Source organism: Syzygium oleosum, unplaced genomic scaffold (assembly GCF_021117445.2).
Source record: "Syzygium oleosum isolate NSW1041296 unplaced genomic scaffold, Sole_v2.1 Sole_v2.25, whole genome shotgun sequence".
Taxonomy (NCBI): Eukaryota; Viridiplantae; Streptophyta; class Magnoliopsida; order Myrtales; family Myrtaceae; genus Syzygium; species Syzygium oleosum.
In genome coordinates this window covers 3433730-3447172 of record NW_026607509.1, presented here as the reverse complement: position 1 = coordinate 3447172, position 13443 = coordinate 3433730, and the positions used below count along the sequence as shown (strand labels likewise).

Below are 13443 nucleotides of genomic sequence, written 5' to 3'. Positions count from 1 at the left end.
GACCCTAATTCGCCGCATATTCATTATAAAAAAAAGAGAGAGAGAGAGACCGTTCACGTATCGACTTCATGCATTCCCTGGCCATGGATACAAGAAAAATTCGAATAACGATAATTGATCCACGAATTCATAAGTAGATTCTTCATACTTACTATTATACATAAATATTTGGGAAAATTTCAATTTGGTACCCAAAGTGGGGCCATTTTCTCAAAAAAGGATCCAAAGTGGACAAAGTGTCAAATAAGGATCTGAAATGCCCAATCAGTCTCAAATAGAGGCCCGAAGTGCTCAATTAGTCTTAAATAAGGGCCTGGGTTCGCCAGCCGGTCAAATGCTGATCGGCCGGCGAGCACATTACTATACGGCGATTGGAACAGGGGCATTTTTGTCTTTTACTCTTTTTTTTTTTCTCTTTTCCTTTTCCTTTTCCTCTTATTCTTTTTTTTCTAGTTTCCCTCCGCCGGCCATAGCCGGCGCCGGCAGAGGTGGCCGGCCTCAGGCGGACGCCGCCCAATGCCGGCGGCCCCTGCGAGGGCCGCCCTTCCCTGGGCTGGGTGGGCGAGGGCGACCCTCGCCAGATTCGTCGAGGGCCGGCGTCGCCCAACCCTCGCCGACATCGGGCGGGTGAGGGTCAACCTTCGCGCGCCCAGCCCAGGCGAGGGCGAACCTCATCGGCGTCGGGCGGGCGTTGCCCGATGCCAGCAAGGGTGGCCACCTTTGCTGGCGCCCACTACAAAAAAACTGGATTTTTGCCACGAAAATTTCCAACAAATTTTCCAACGAATTTCAATTTTCCGGGCAATTATTTTAGTGTGTACAATTTTCGTTGCAAAATTCGTGGGAAATTTCCCACGAATTTTGCAACGAAAACCCTACTTGTTCCTTATTTTCGCGCTCGTTATTCCCACAACTTTCAATTTCCACATTCACTCTCTCTCTCTCTCTCTCTCTCCTTCGCCTTCACCTTCTCCCTCCGTCTCCCCCTCCGCCTCCCCCGCCGCCCCCCCTCCTCCTCCGGCTCCGGCGCCATGGACACCAAGCCTCCGACGCCCCCGACGGCCCCGACGCCCCTGACGCCACCAAGCCTCGTCGCCCGTGAGGGCCGAGCTCGGCCCTCACCATGGCCGGCGAGGCTAGGAGACGACGACGGACTTGACGGGCGGCGGCCCCGAAGCCTGCTCCCGCCCCTGCTGCTGCTGCTGCTTCTTCTTCATCTTCGGCCATGGCGAGGGCCGAGCTCGCCATGGCCGGCGAGCTCGAGCTCGCCCAGATCTGGGCGAGCTCGGCCCTCGCCGACGATGAGGCTTGCCCTCGCCGACGACAAGGCTAGCCCTCGCCGGCCATGGCGAGGGCCTAGCTCGCCATGGCCGGCGAGCTCAGGCTCGCCCAGATCTGGGCGAGCTCGGCCCTCGCCGGCGACGAGGCGGGCCCTCGCCGGCGACGAGGCTGGCCCTCGCCGGTGGCGAAGGCTATTTTTCGATCAAAAAAAAAAATTTTGACCAAAAAAAAATTCTTTTTCGATGGAAAAAAAATTTCCACGATTTTTAACTCGACCAAAAAAAAATTTGTAATTTCCAACGAAAAAAATTCGTCGGAAAAAAAAATTCGTTTCCAACGAATTTAGCCACGAGTTTTCCAACGAATTTTCCAACGAAAAAAAATTTATCGCAAATTTCCAACGAAAATTGAAATTTTTCGTTGGAAAAATTTCCGACGACTTATTACCAACGAATTTTTTTTCGTTGGAAAATTCGTTGGAAATTCGTTTTCCAACGAATTTTTCCAAATTTTTCGTTGGAAATTTCGTCGGAAAAAACATGTTTTTTTGTAGTGGCCGGCTATAGCCGGCGGAGGGAAACCAGAAAAAAAAAAAAAAGAAGAAGAGGAAAAGGAAAAGGAAAAGAGAGAAAAAAAAAAGTAAAAGACGAAAATGCCCTGTTTCGATCGCCGGAATAGTAACGTGCTCACCGGCCGGTGAGCATTTGACCGGCCGGCGAACCCAGGCCCTTATTTGAGACTAATTGAGCACTTTAGGCCCCTATTTGAGACTGATTAGGTACTTTAGGCTCTTATTTGACACTTTGGACTTTTTTTGAGAAAATGGCCCCACTTTGGATATCAAATTGAAATTTTCCCTAAATATTTTCTCGTTCATTATGTTTATTACTGGATTGATTCACCAACTTAACGGTACTGAAGTCAAGTTGACTGAATTCTCGCCAGCTAAAGAGCTAACCCAGGAAGCGAATTGTTGCACGTATGTCTTGAGTATTTTACGAGCGGTTGAATCCTCCATCTCTTTTCAAGATCTCAGTCCCAACATTTTTCTAATTCAAGAACAAGTTATTAAAGTATATGGCAATTTGTTTTATTAAATTCGGGTAGGTGTCCACGAGTGGGAGACGGCATGCATGCATGGACAGGACCCCTCAAAACCAGGTGCGTTTATTGAGATTCAAACCCAACATAATCTCAGTGACGTTTAATTAAGTATATGTCTACTAGGACTATATAGTAGTTTTTGTCCATTGAAATGGAGCAAGAACGTGAATGAGCAGACAACCAGAGTCAATCGGGCATGACTTCGGGGTCTCTTTGACTCCTCCCTACTGATTCACGAGGACTCCCTCTCTCTTGAATCAGTCCAAATATCGCGACGTTTTCGACTTCCCGTTGATAGTTCGCGACTCGTCTCTAGCTACCGAGCGCGCATCCGGATGTGGCAGCGCATGATAGCAACCGCACGTCGATGCCGATCGTATCGGCGCGTCCGGGGATGGCCTCGGAGCCCGGCGTGAGAAGTTGCTTCGTTAGATTTGAGTAGTTGTTTACGAATATTTTTAGGTTCATAGCCCTGAGAGAAGGAGGTCTTGGAAAGGAGAAATGTAGAGAAGGGAAGATATCGTCACGGTGTTTTCCCAAAGGTCGAGAAGACGCTGAATTTAAAGGGCAAAAGGACACTATAAGTGTCATAAGTTGTGTACGGAGATCACTTTGGTGCCAAGTCGGAGGAAAAACAATCACTTAAGTGTCATAAGTTTTTTTTGGATAACTTCAGTGCTAAAATTTTTGAAAAACGATAACTTAAGTGCTAAAATTTTTGAAAAACGATCATTTAAGTGCTAAAATTTTTGAAAAACGATCACTTAAGTGCCAATCTCCGGCGAGCCATGTCAGCTTCAGAAATTAATAAAAAAAATGTCACGTCGGATTTCTGGCGAAAAGTTGTATACGGCACCGGAGTTGGCACTTAAGTGATCGTTTTTCAAAAATTTTAGCACTTAAGTGATCGTTTTTCAAAAATTTTAGCACTGAAGTGATCCAAAAAAAACTTATGGCACCAAAGTGAGCGCCGTACACAAGTTATGGTACTTGTAGTGTTCTTTTACAAAATTTAAAGACATTGTGGGATATTGTGTGTTTCCCCAGAGTCCTCGAGTTCGCATGTTCAAGGTTACACTTTGCCCTCCCTCGTCCGCTGATGAACGGAGGCCATGGCTTCCGCCGGTGACCGGCCGTTCGACAAGGTTCATACGGTCACCCGCGCTGCTGTTGAGTCTACAGGCACCACCGGAAATAGTTTTTTCTGATTTTTGTTCGCTATTAATTATACCCACAAAATCATGTCTGCCCCTGAAAATCCATTCGTGGAATGACGATCCCTTCAAATTACAACCTTCTAAATCGGCTGATGATGGCACATAGAAAAATTCAGTGACATGTCACTAACCTGTGCAGAAAGGGCCGATGCATGTTAGTGTAAAAAATCTGGGCACAAGTCGTGTGGGGGCTTTGGCAGACGCAATGACGATGGGCATCAACGTACGCGCGTGGGTGCATGTGTACGCGTGCGAGCGAGCTAGAGAGAGAGAAATCCCTCACTTCAAAAAGACGCTGGTGGTGACAGCGGCAGGTGACAGCCCAGCCCCAGCCTCGCCGAAAAAACAATTAATCTTCGGTGTACGGACACGTCGCGGGGGGGGGATTAAATTGTTTTTGGGGCCTAATTACGCCCGCTTCGATAAGTCCGCCACGCCATCAAAGTTCGAGCTTCAGCTCGTTCGTCCCATGTAGAAAAACAACCGCAGGCCCCAAGGAGAGAGAGAGAGGTGACTCCTCCACTGCCGCAGCAACCGAAAGAGAGGAGAAGAAGAAAAAAATGCAGCTCCAATGTCGTGTTGGATTTGGCCATTCGCAGGCCCCAAGGAGAGGGGACTCCTCCACTTCTAATAATTCCATAGTTCGAGCTTCATTATTGCGCTCCATTATTGCCGAGTTGGGTGTGGCTACTTGACTTGTCCCCCCCCCCCCCCCCGGGGGCTCGTCCTCGGTTTGGGAAATTTGGACGCATCTTAACAGTCGGGCGAGCGCGAGCTGTTGCTGCTACCCCGGATTTGCCCCCTTCTCGAATCCAAAGGGGAAGGGCTCCTAGGATTTGGCACCCACTGGGAGAGAAAAGATGTTCTCGTATGATTGACCGGATGATTGCCCGACGAGCGAGGATCTCGTCGTGGCTCGGTGTTCGTGCACCGCCACCGCTGAACTGAATCTCGTCCTTGATCTTGGCGTGGTCACGACCCGAAGCGGTGAACAAGAGACAAGAAACGCTCTTTTGGTATTCGGACGCGCAGGCCCAAGTTGTGATCACGTCGGACTTGGTGCAGCGTTTGTTTTTTTGGTAGTCCGTCTGTCGTTCCTGTTCGTGGCTTCGCTTGGCTCGATGGGGGCAGAGTCCGAGATTGGCTCCAAGATGAATTGAATCAGCTCAGCTTCTGCTGGGCGTACTATAATTGCATTGGTTTTTGTTCTCCTTCTTCTTCGTTTCTCGGTGCGCGACAAAAGCGATCTTCCTTCTTGGGTTGAGTTGACGTGATCCATTTCGACTCTTTTTTACATGAATCCCATGTCCATGGAAAGACCCATTGAGCAAATCATTAGGACTTCTTCACGTTCCATCCATGTCCGGCACGTAGTAATCGGCATTTTCACTGTAACGATACTCTCAATGTATTCAACTCCATTTATCTGGACATGAATCCCGATAGAGAATTAACGCATTCATGGGATGCCGTCGATCCCTCGAACTTTCTCTCGCTTCGACTTTCGCGTTCGCGTATTATTTTGCTGCGGAGCAGTAACATGAACGAATTAGAGCTGAACCATTCCCACTTGTCAATCATCCTGCTAACGCTTTTGAAGCAAATGTCCAAGAAAAGGGAATTGACATTGACCAGTCAGACATACACATGTCATGTGTAATTTCCAGTGTTTCCTTACATTGTACTCTTCATCGGCTCAGTTAATTGACGTGGAGATCAAATTCTCTTCATGGGTTTGCTTCGTAAGTTATGAATTTCCAAAATTTTATCTGCCCTGTGCTCAATATACCGGACAGGAGTGTAATCCAAGGAAAAATCCAATCTTTTGCTGCTTATAAATATATTTTATGTGTTGCTTCCACGGGCTTTGGAGACCTCGCGTCGCATTATGCATGTTGGTCGATACCAACAACCGAGTCAAAGGATGAAGTAAAACTAAAACATGCAGCCCTAGCTATACCATGATCTTATATAATCAGACATCAAGAACTGACCAAATTAGCGAATCGGGCATGCTTCGTTGCCTCGAGAATTCCGACAACTTCGTCATGTCGTGTTATTCACCGTTAAAGATGTTTCGTCACATGTAACTTTCGCTTTTTATATGAGGTTTTCTTTGAGGGATTCAAGCACGACAATCTCTGTTACCATTATTTTTAGGGAATAACGGAGATCTCCCAACTGTACGTTCCAATCCATGGAATTTGGCAACCATGACTAAATTTTGAGCAATGCCCGAAAAATATGCCTCTTGCTACAAGGAGCGGCCATAACAAAAGCTTCTGGTCGACGTTCCAATTTCTTAATTTCCATCCTTTTTCATTTTCTTCTGTTTAGGCCTTACACGATGGGCAGAAATTGGCATGGAATGTTAAATTAATGTTCAAAATATGATTACTGAAATACCACGTTTCTCGAAAAGACACTCGCTTGTTTTGTTTTCATGGAGGAAAAAGATGGGAACGGGCACTAGTGCAAGTACCCACTAGGGCAATTACCGTAAGTCTCCCTCGTCAAGAACGTTCGATTTGAGACGTAAATATCATCTACAAGGATTGCGAAGGTTATGGGTCGACAAACCCGCAATCGTAATTCGATCGACCGTAAAATAATTACCCAGTAAAGTACTTATTAGAGTTGGGTAATTTTCGATGGAGAAAGTATTGAGGATGTGGCGGGTAGGGGTGAGCAAGATGGACCGTCCAAACCTGGATCGGACCGGACCGACCGATTTGGTCCGGTTCTCGGGAATATCGGTCCGGTTTCCGGTTCCTAAAAGTGGAACCGATTTTCGGGCGGTCAGGTTCCCGGTTCTAGGGTGAGAACCGGACCGGACCGGATCGATAAATATATATTTTTCTAATTTTTTCATATATATAATTTATTTACTTTTTAAAATTTTTGAAAAAAATAGAAAACCTAATCTAATTTCCTTAATTCCATCTTACCTTTATCAATAAGTGATTGGTCTCATTGCAATCAGACCGAACCGGATGATCCGGTTTGGTTCGGTCCACGATCCCAAAATTAGCTGGTTCGGTCCCCTATTTTAGAAACTGGGAACCAATCTTCCCGGTCCGATTTTTTATTCTTGAATTGGATCGGATCGGATCGGGAACCGCTCGTCCCTAACGGCGAGTGAGGTACTTTTTCAAACCCTTCACGAGAGGAAAGAAATTATTAAAATCACGTCGGTCGGGTGGGTCGCATGATTCGGGCGAATTCAACAAGCGTACGGAAGAGCCACGACATTGTCGTTGACCGCTAGCCGTCGGTACTCTCGGGTCGCGATCGATCGGGGACCGAGCCCCCGCCCCGGGCGACTGGAGATCGCAAGGTGATTGGCGCTGGTGCAGCAGAGCAATGGTGGGGCGCGACCGCACCCACGCTCAGCCCCGTCGGGCCCACAAGGCCGCCTCTGCGACGTCCCACTTAGGGGCGACGCCGTGTACCGCGGGACACGGCTTGGCTGGCTTTCGCGAGTCGGTGGGCGATTCCAATTATCTCAATTTTTCCCTCCATTAATTATTATTATTATTATTACTTCTTTTTCCCTTTTTTCTATTTCTTTTCTTCGGTGATATACATAACTATAAATGGACAGAGGGAAAATATAAATAAATGGAGCTGAAAAACTGCGAACGGGGGTGGGAGAAATGGGCAGGCGACGCGCTCTTCGCCAAAAGCGATGTGGAAACAAGGAGGAAGAATAGTAAATAGTCATATATGGTATGGCCTTCGCTTTCGGCCACTTGATTGGCAACATCTCATTGTGAAGATCTTGCGTGGATGGATGAATGGTAGGCATGTGAATCAATGTGACCTCCCGATGTGAGTCGAACACGTTGGATACGTTCAAAAGGGAAAAAAAGGGTTAAGGCCAAGAAATTTCAACTGCCCATGTCCAAGTTCGTGGACTTGCTCGCCAAAAGTTTGACAACCTTGTTTAGGCCTCGCGGTTTAGCCAAATGTCTTTTTAATTGTCGCGATTAAATCTTTAATCTGTACTCTTTTTTTTTCTTTTGCAAAAGGAATAAGTACAATCAAGCAATTCAGGTCTGACGTTTGCGTGAGGAATTTGTATTGCCTACGCGAGGGTCTTAGAATACGCTTGTCAATCAACTTCGATTAAGACACGGCTGTACCTTTCACTGAGATTTTAGCACTCGATACTCGACAGTATACTTGATCGTGACATTGTCGGTCCCGCCAAATAGGCCAAATGAGAAAGTCGGGGCCAGCATGCATTTAGCGGCAAAGCTCGGCCTACTTCGATTGCGCTCTGCCTAGGCTCGTTGGTTGAAGAGAATGACATAGCGTGTAGCTTGTTCAGGGGCCGGCATGGGCAAAGAATTAGACCTTACCTGAGGGCCATGAGAATCTCTAGGTACTTTTCATTTCTCCGATTCGGCGAACATTTGTTATCAAGGCAACCGCCCCTTCAACGCTTTACTTTTGACATTAACTTGTATCGGCATTTCTCGAGTCTAATGGTTTTGAGAGATCTCTCACTCAGGCAGCAACGGGTCCAGAATTTGAAAATCAATGAAGAGGTTATTGAACTCGTTTGTTCTCACGAAAATAAGTAGTTATTGGATATTAAAAGAGGTGATTGTTGCATATGAAAAGAAGTGATTGTTTTTCTTTTTGTCGAAGAAATGATTGTTGATATGAAGATAAGTGATGGTTGATCATGAAAAGTGGTGATGCTGAGCTAATGTACCTATTATCAAAAGATGAGTCGATTGGTTGTTTGTAACTGAATCATACATGTTTCATCGTAATTGTTTGTAACAACAACTTTTTCTTCGTTATTCTCTCCTTCTCTCTTTTTGCACACAAGTTTGACAACATATTCAAGGTGAAATTCCAAGGGTGAAATCGAGTAATTGCCAAACTCGTTTCTCCGTGACTTTGGTTTATATCCTTGAGATATATTTGGTCTAAACCCGACAACGACAATAGTTGGGAGCAAAAAATATCTTAAGGGCATGACAAGTGATTATCATCACGCATCAAAATATCAAAGAAACTACAAATAACTGCTCTATTTTCATCGGCAATCAAATTTCCCCAATAGAGTGGTAACTTTCGTGATCATTCACCTCTCTGCACTAGCTAACTGCTGATCAATCCCCCACCACCGACTTTATGGTGCGAAATGATTAGCATAACTTGGGTTAAAAAGTGAAAACCTTTATGGACAAGTCTTAATCCGTGGGACGAATGATATGCACGAGCCAAATCCCACAAAACTACAAGACATAAGCATATTGTCACATAATTAACTGGCGTTACCGCTACCCTCCATCGCCTTGGCCTGCCCATCGCACCTTTTTTTGTACACTTTTGTGGTCGCTAATCACGTGTTACTGGTAGGAATCATGTCTCCATTAGCATCTTAATCACTCTTTAATCCACCAAAGTACGTCCATAATGAAAAAAATTACTAATTTTTGTTTTTTAACTCGGAGCAAAAACGGTTTTTGGGGTTTTCAGCGCCACACAACATCCCGATACATCATTGTGTCCTTAACAAGGAGGCACGAACGGAGTGAAAATAATACAAATTTTTACCAATCCGGGGTTCCGATTTTACGGCGCGTGGGAGGCAGGGGGCGGTAATCGGCGAGTGATATTCGTATATCTCGGTGTTACAACCCACTGGAGCAGAAACAAACCAGAGGAAGTACAACGCCGAATTGTTATATTGGCGGCAAGTTCTAGGTTGCTCCCCATGTTACTCCCGAGCTGTAACAAAGTAAAAAAAAAAATCCAAAAATGAAAAAAAAGGGTTTAATTTTCAATCAACAGAGTATTTAATCGCGAAAAAGGAAATTGGAAAAAAAAAAAAATCACGTCCGCTCGACGGTTGCTTTTAACCGGTGAAATTTTAACCCCACGCTCGCCAGCTCAAGCTGGAGTGTTTAAACTCAATGGAATTTTACCGGTTTGACCTCGCGCCGAGACCGTATTTGGCCATGATCAAAGGGTCTGAAATGGGGAAGAAGAAAAAGAGTAATTAAGGGGAGTGAAACTGCTCACTGAGTCCCTGTGGCGGTCAAAGCAGTGACGTGGCACTAACCAAAAACGATTTGACCGACTCATGTTTTTTTTTTTTTTTGGGAGGAGTGGGAGTGGACAGGGCCGGGTATCTTGGGCCTCACGTGACTGCCATCACGGTGTCCGAGACAGCAGTCCCCCGGGGATTGCTGACTCACCGCCCATTTGAATCGCTCCCATTGGCGACCCGTTCGCCCCCCCGCGGGCCCCACGCGGGGGTGGGGCTGCCACGCGTCGCGATCGGGAGGGATCGCCGGGATGCGGCGGGGGAGGACTCGGGATCGATCAGGGTCGTTGCCGAGACCCGGGCGGTTGGGCCGGACCGGACCCCCCGGACGTGACTCGCCCCTAATTTTCTCACCAAACTTGCGCGAAAAAATCCGAGGAAGGTCGCACCCGTATTAATTTATCATGGCGAAAAAAGAAACTCGTTAATAAAATAAATTAAATGATGGGGCGGGGAGAGGGGGGGGTGTCGCCTTGTTTCGGCTGTTGGGATTGCTATATAACAGCGATTTCAGTGCATTTTCCAGTCTCCCACCGTTTAAAGCCATCACGAATTACAAACTCTTGTCCCTCTGAGTCATCATCGTCGTCTTCATCGTCATCATCTTCTTCTTCTTCTTCCTCCTCCTGGTACTTACTGTTGTGTCGCGCGCGTGTCGCTCCCGGAAGCTCTTTCCGTCTCGCGGAGAGTTTTGCCGACCGAGAAGAAGAACAAAGGTGTGGTTTTGAGGGGTTCTTTCCCTTTTTTTTCCCCCCGTCAAGTGGTGCGTCAAAGTCATCTGCGCAAGACGCTCTTGCCTCGTTTTGCCCTATTATTGTTATAATATATGCAATAGGAATAGTATCTGCCGCTATCTCGGAAAATCTCGAGACCTCCTCCTTTGCGAACTTTCCACGCACAGGAACGCTTCTCTCGCCCCGTAATAAAAGGGTCTCTTTCTCGCCCCCTCCTTTCCCTCGTTTCGTTTTCTCCATCTGTTCAGAAACCTCAGCGAGAGGGAGAGAGATCCTTTGCCAGGTTTAGCTGTGTCTCTCTCTCGTTATATTCCTCGAGGTTCTTGAGAGCTTCCGTTTCACTGCTCTCTCTCTACGTTTTTTCGACCACCCATCATCTCTTTGGGCTCTCTTTATTCCGAAACTTGCCGATATTCGTTCTTCTTGATCTCTCCTTTTTTGGGTTTTGCTTAGTTTGATGCGAGCACAGAGAGAGAATCAATAACCGAAAATGGACCAGAGCATCCTATGCCCCATCAAGTACACCGAGCACCGAAGCCTCACCAGGAAACTCCTCTCCAAGCACCCCAAGAACGACGTCCCCAATCCACCCCGGACCGTACGGATATCGGTGACCGACCCGTACGCCACGGACTCGTCCAGCGACGACGAGGACGAGGGGGACGCCGAGTCGTTCCTCCGCTGCCAGCGCGTGAAGCGCTACGTCAGCGAGATCAAATTCGAAGCTGCCTCCAGGAACGGCGTGGGCTCGAGCGGTGGCGGCCGCAGGAAGAGCTGCTCCGGCGGCGAACCGGCCCCGGCTGATCTGAGGACGCGGCCCTCGCTGAAGGTCTCGTCGGCGGCAGCGGGCGGGAAGAAGTTCCGCGGCGTGCGGCAGCGGCCGTGGGGGAAGTGGGCTGCGGAGATTCGTGACCCCACGCGCCGCGTGCGGCTGTGGCTGGGCACCTACGACACGGCGGAGGAGGCCGCCATGGTCTACGACAACGCCGCGCTCAAGCTCCGTGGCCCCGGCGCCTTGACCAACTTCTCCACACCGTCGCTGAGCAAGGACCCCTCGCCGGAGAACGAGATCCTGGCGGCCTCCTCCGTCTCCAGCTACGACTCCGGAGAGGAGTCTCACAACCTCTCGTCCCCGACTTCCGTCCTCCACTTCCGGACTCGCTCCAACAACAGCGCTGAGGCTGAGTTCAGTCAGGACCCGGCCGGACCGCCGGCTCAGGATCCGGCCGATGAAGCCCTCGACTATCTGGAGTGTGAGGGCGAGACGAGCTTGGCCGATTCGAGCGAGTACTTGCGGCTGGACTTGCCGTTCCTCGACGACTTCTACAACAACTTCGACTCTCCGATGGAGTCGTCGCTGTTCGAGGACACGCACACCGCGGCTCTCCCGGAGAACAGCATGCTGAGCCTGAGCGAGGACCTGAGCGACGTGTTCCTCGACACGACGTCGTCGGACGACTTCGGGTCGCTGCCGATGGACATATGCCAGGTCGACGACTACTTCGGAGAGATCGGCGACTGGTTCTCGTCGGACCCTCTCGCCGTACTTTGAGTGTGCGAGAGTGTGAAAGAGAGAGAGAGAGAGATTGAACAGTGTTTGTTCTGGAGTGAGCATAGCCGCCGTTGACTTGCCGGATTCTGGCAGATTTTGCACCGGCGGCGAGGAAATCCCCGGCGAGTTCGTTTTAGTATTTAGCAGCAGTAAATCAGTGTTTAATTATTTATTTGTTTTTGAAAACCTCCGTCAAAGTTAACGGAGGAGAGAGAGAGAGAGACATCTGAGCTGGTTTTTTTTTTTTTCTTGGTATTTGCCGAGATTTTGATTGTGTACTATTTTCCCCGAGAATAATAATAAAAAAATCATAAGTGTATGTTGGCCTTGTTAAGTGTGCCCAACTTTCGACCCAAAAAAAAAAAAAGAAAAGTGTGTCCAACCGTTGACGCCGACGGAGCAATGGGCAGACAGAAGCGACGCAAATTACTTTCGTTGGTGTCCTCCTTTCCCACGTGGCGCGTTCCGTTTTATTTTAATCCATTTATTTTATTCGGCGTAATTATCTACGTGGCGAATGAGGAAGTCCCATTTCGTGTCCACGTTCAATCGCACACGGTGGCATTCCTCCCCCGACCTTTTTTTCTTCAGAGGCGCGATTAGCGGTCGTAGCCGAGCTTTTTGATCGGGTCCCAGTCGGTGCGACTCCGTATGAAACGGCGTCCCGTTTTCTCGAAAGGCCCCTCTCATTTTCTCCTCTTCCTTCGTAGAGTCCACACTTGCTGTTTCCCCTCTCAATCGGTCGCTCGAGTTAGGAATGATCGGTTCCCAGTCCAATTTCAGTTCCGGTCTAATGAAACCGGATCACTTATTGTACATAATTTACAATAATTATTGTAATTTGTGTTCAATTTTGTAATTTTGTAGTACTTCTTTCTAGTAGAGAATAGCTTCCAGACGAGTTAAATTTGTTTGTGCTACTATTAAAGATGATATAACTTTTAGAAAGTATCAAGGGAGGAGGATTGAAATTCACTTAGGATTTCACTTTACTTTACTTAATTGAAGAAATTAAAAAATATATATATATTATATATAGTCAGTTCGGTCAGCCCGGATACCAGTTCCACTTTTAGGAATTGAAAACCGGATCGACACTTTCGAGGACCGGACCAAACCGGCCAGTTCGATCTGGTCCCGAGGGTTCTCGATTCCGTCGATCCGTCTTGCTCACCCCTAGTTCGAGTTAAGCCGAGCCCGTAAAATGCTAGGTTGTGCTCGTGTCCATTACTCAATCAAGCATTGCCCGTTCTCGAGCTCGGCGTCAAAGCCGATCGAAAAAACCCGAGCTCGATTCCACCCGCCATAGGCGGGTCAAGTGGGACGCTCTACTATATTTCAGCAGGCAAAAGAAAGTAATCATCTCTTTGGTGGAGTGGAGGGGTGGATGACAGCAAATCTTTTAGTTTTGGCCCACACCCTTTCGCCGTCCGTGGGTGGCGCTGTTACGGAAGACTCTGGTGCCGCCAACTTGAAAAAAAAGTC

General features: G+C 47.8%; 1 protein-coding gene across 1 annotated transcript; it reads left to right on the top strand.

The window, feature by feature from the left end:
- The first annotated feature begins 10641 nt into the window (after positions 1-10641).
- LOC115671381 (ethylene-responsive transcription factor CRF3) lies at positions 10642-12302 on the top strand. The gene has a single exon (XM_030592924.2). It carries the CDS (start codon positions 10897-10899, stop codon positions 11956-11958), a length of 1062 nt encoding a protein of 353 aa, XP_030448784.1. The 5' UTR covers positions 10642-10896; the 3' UTR covers positions 11959-12302.
- The last annotated feature ends 1141 nt before the right edge of the window (positions 12303-13443 follow it).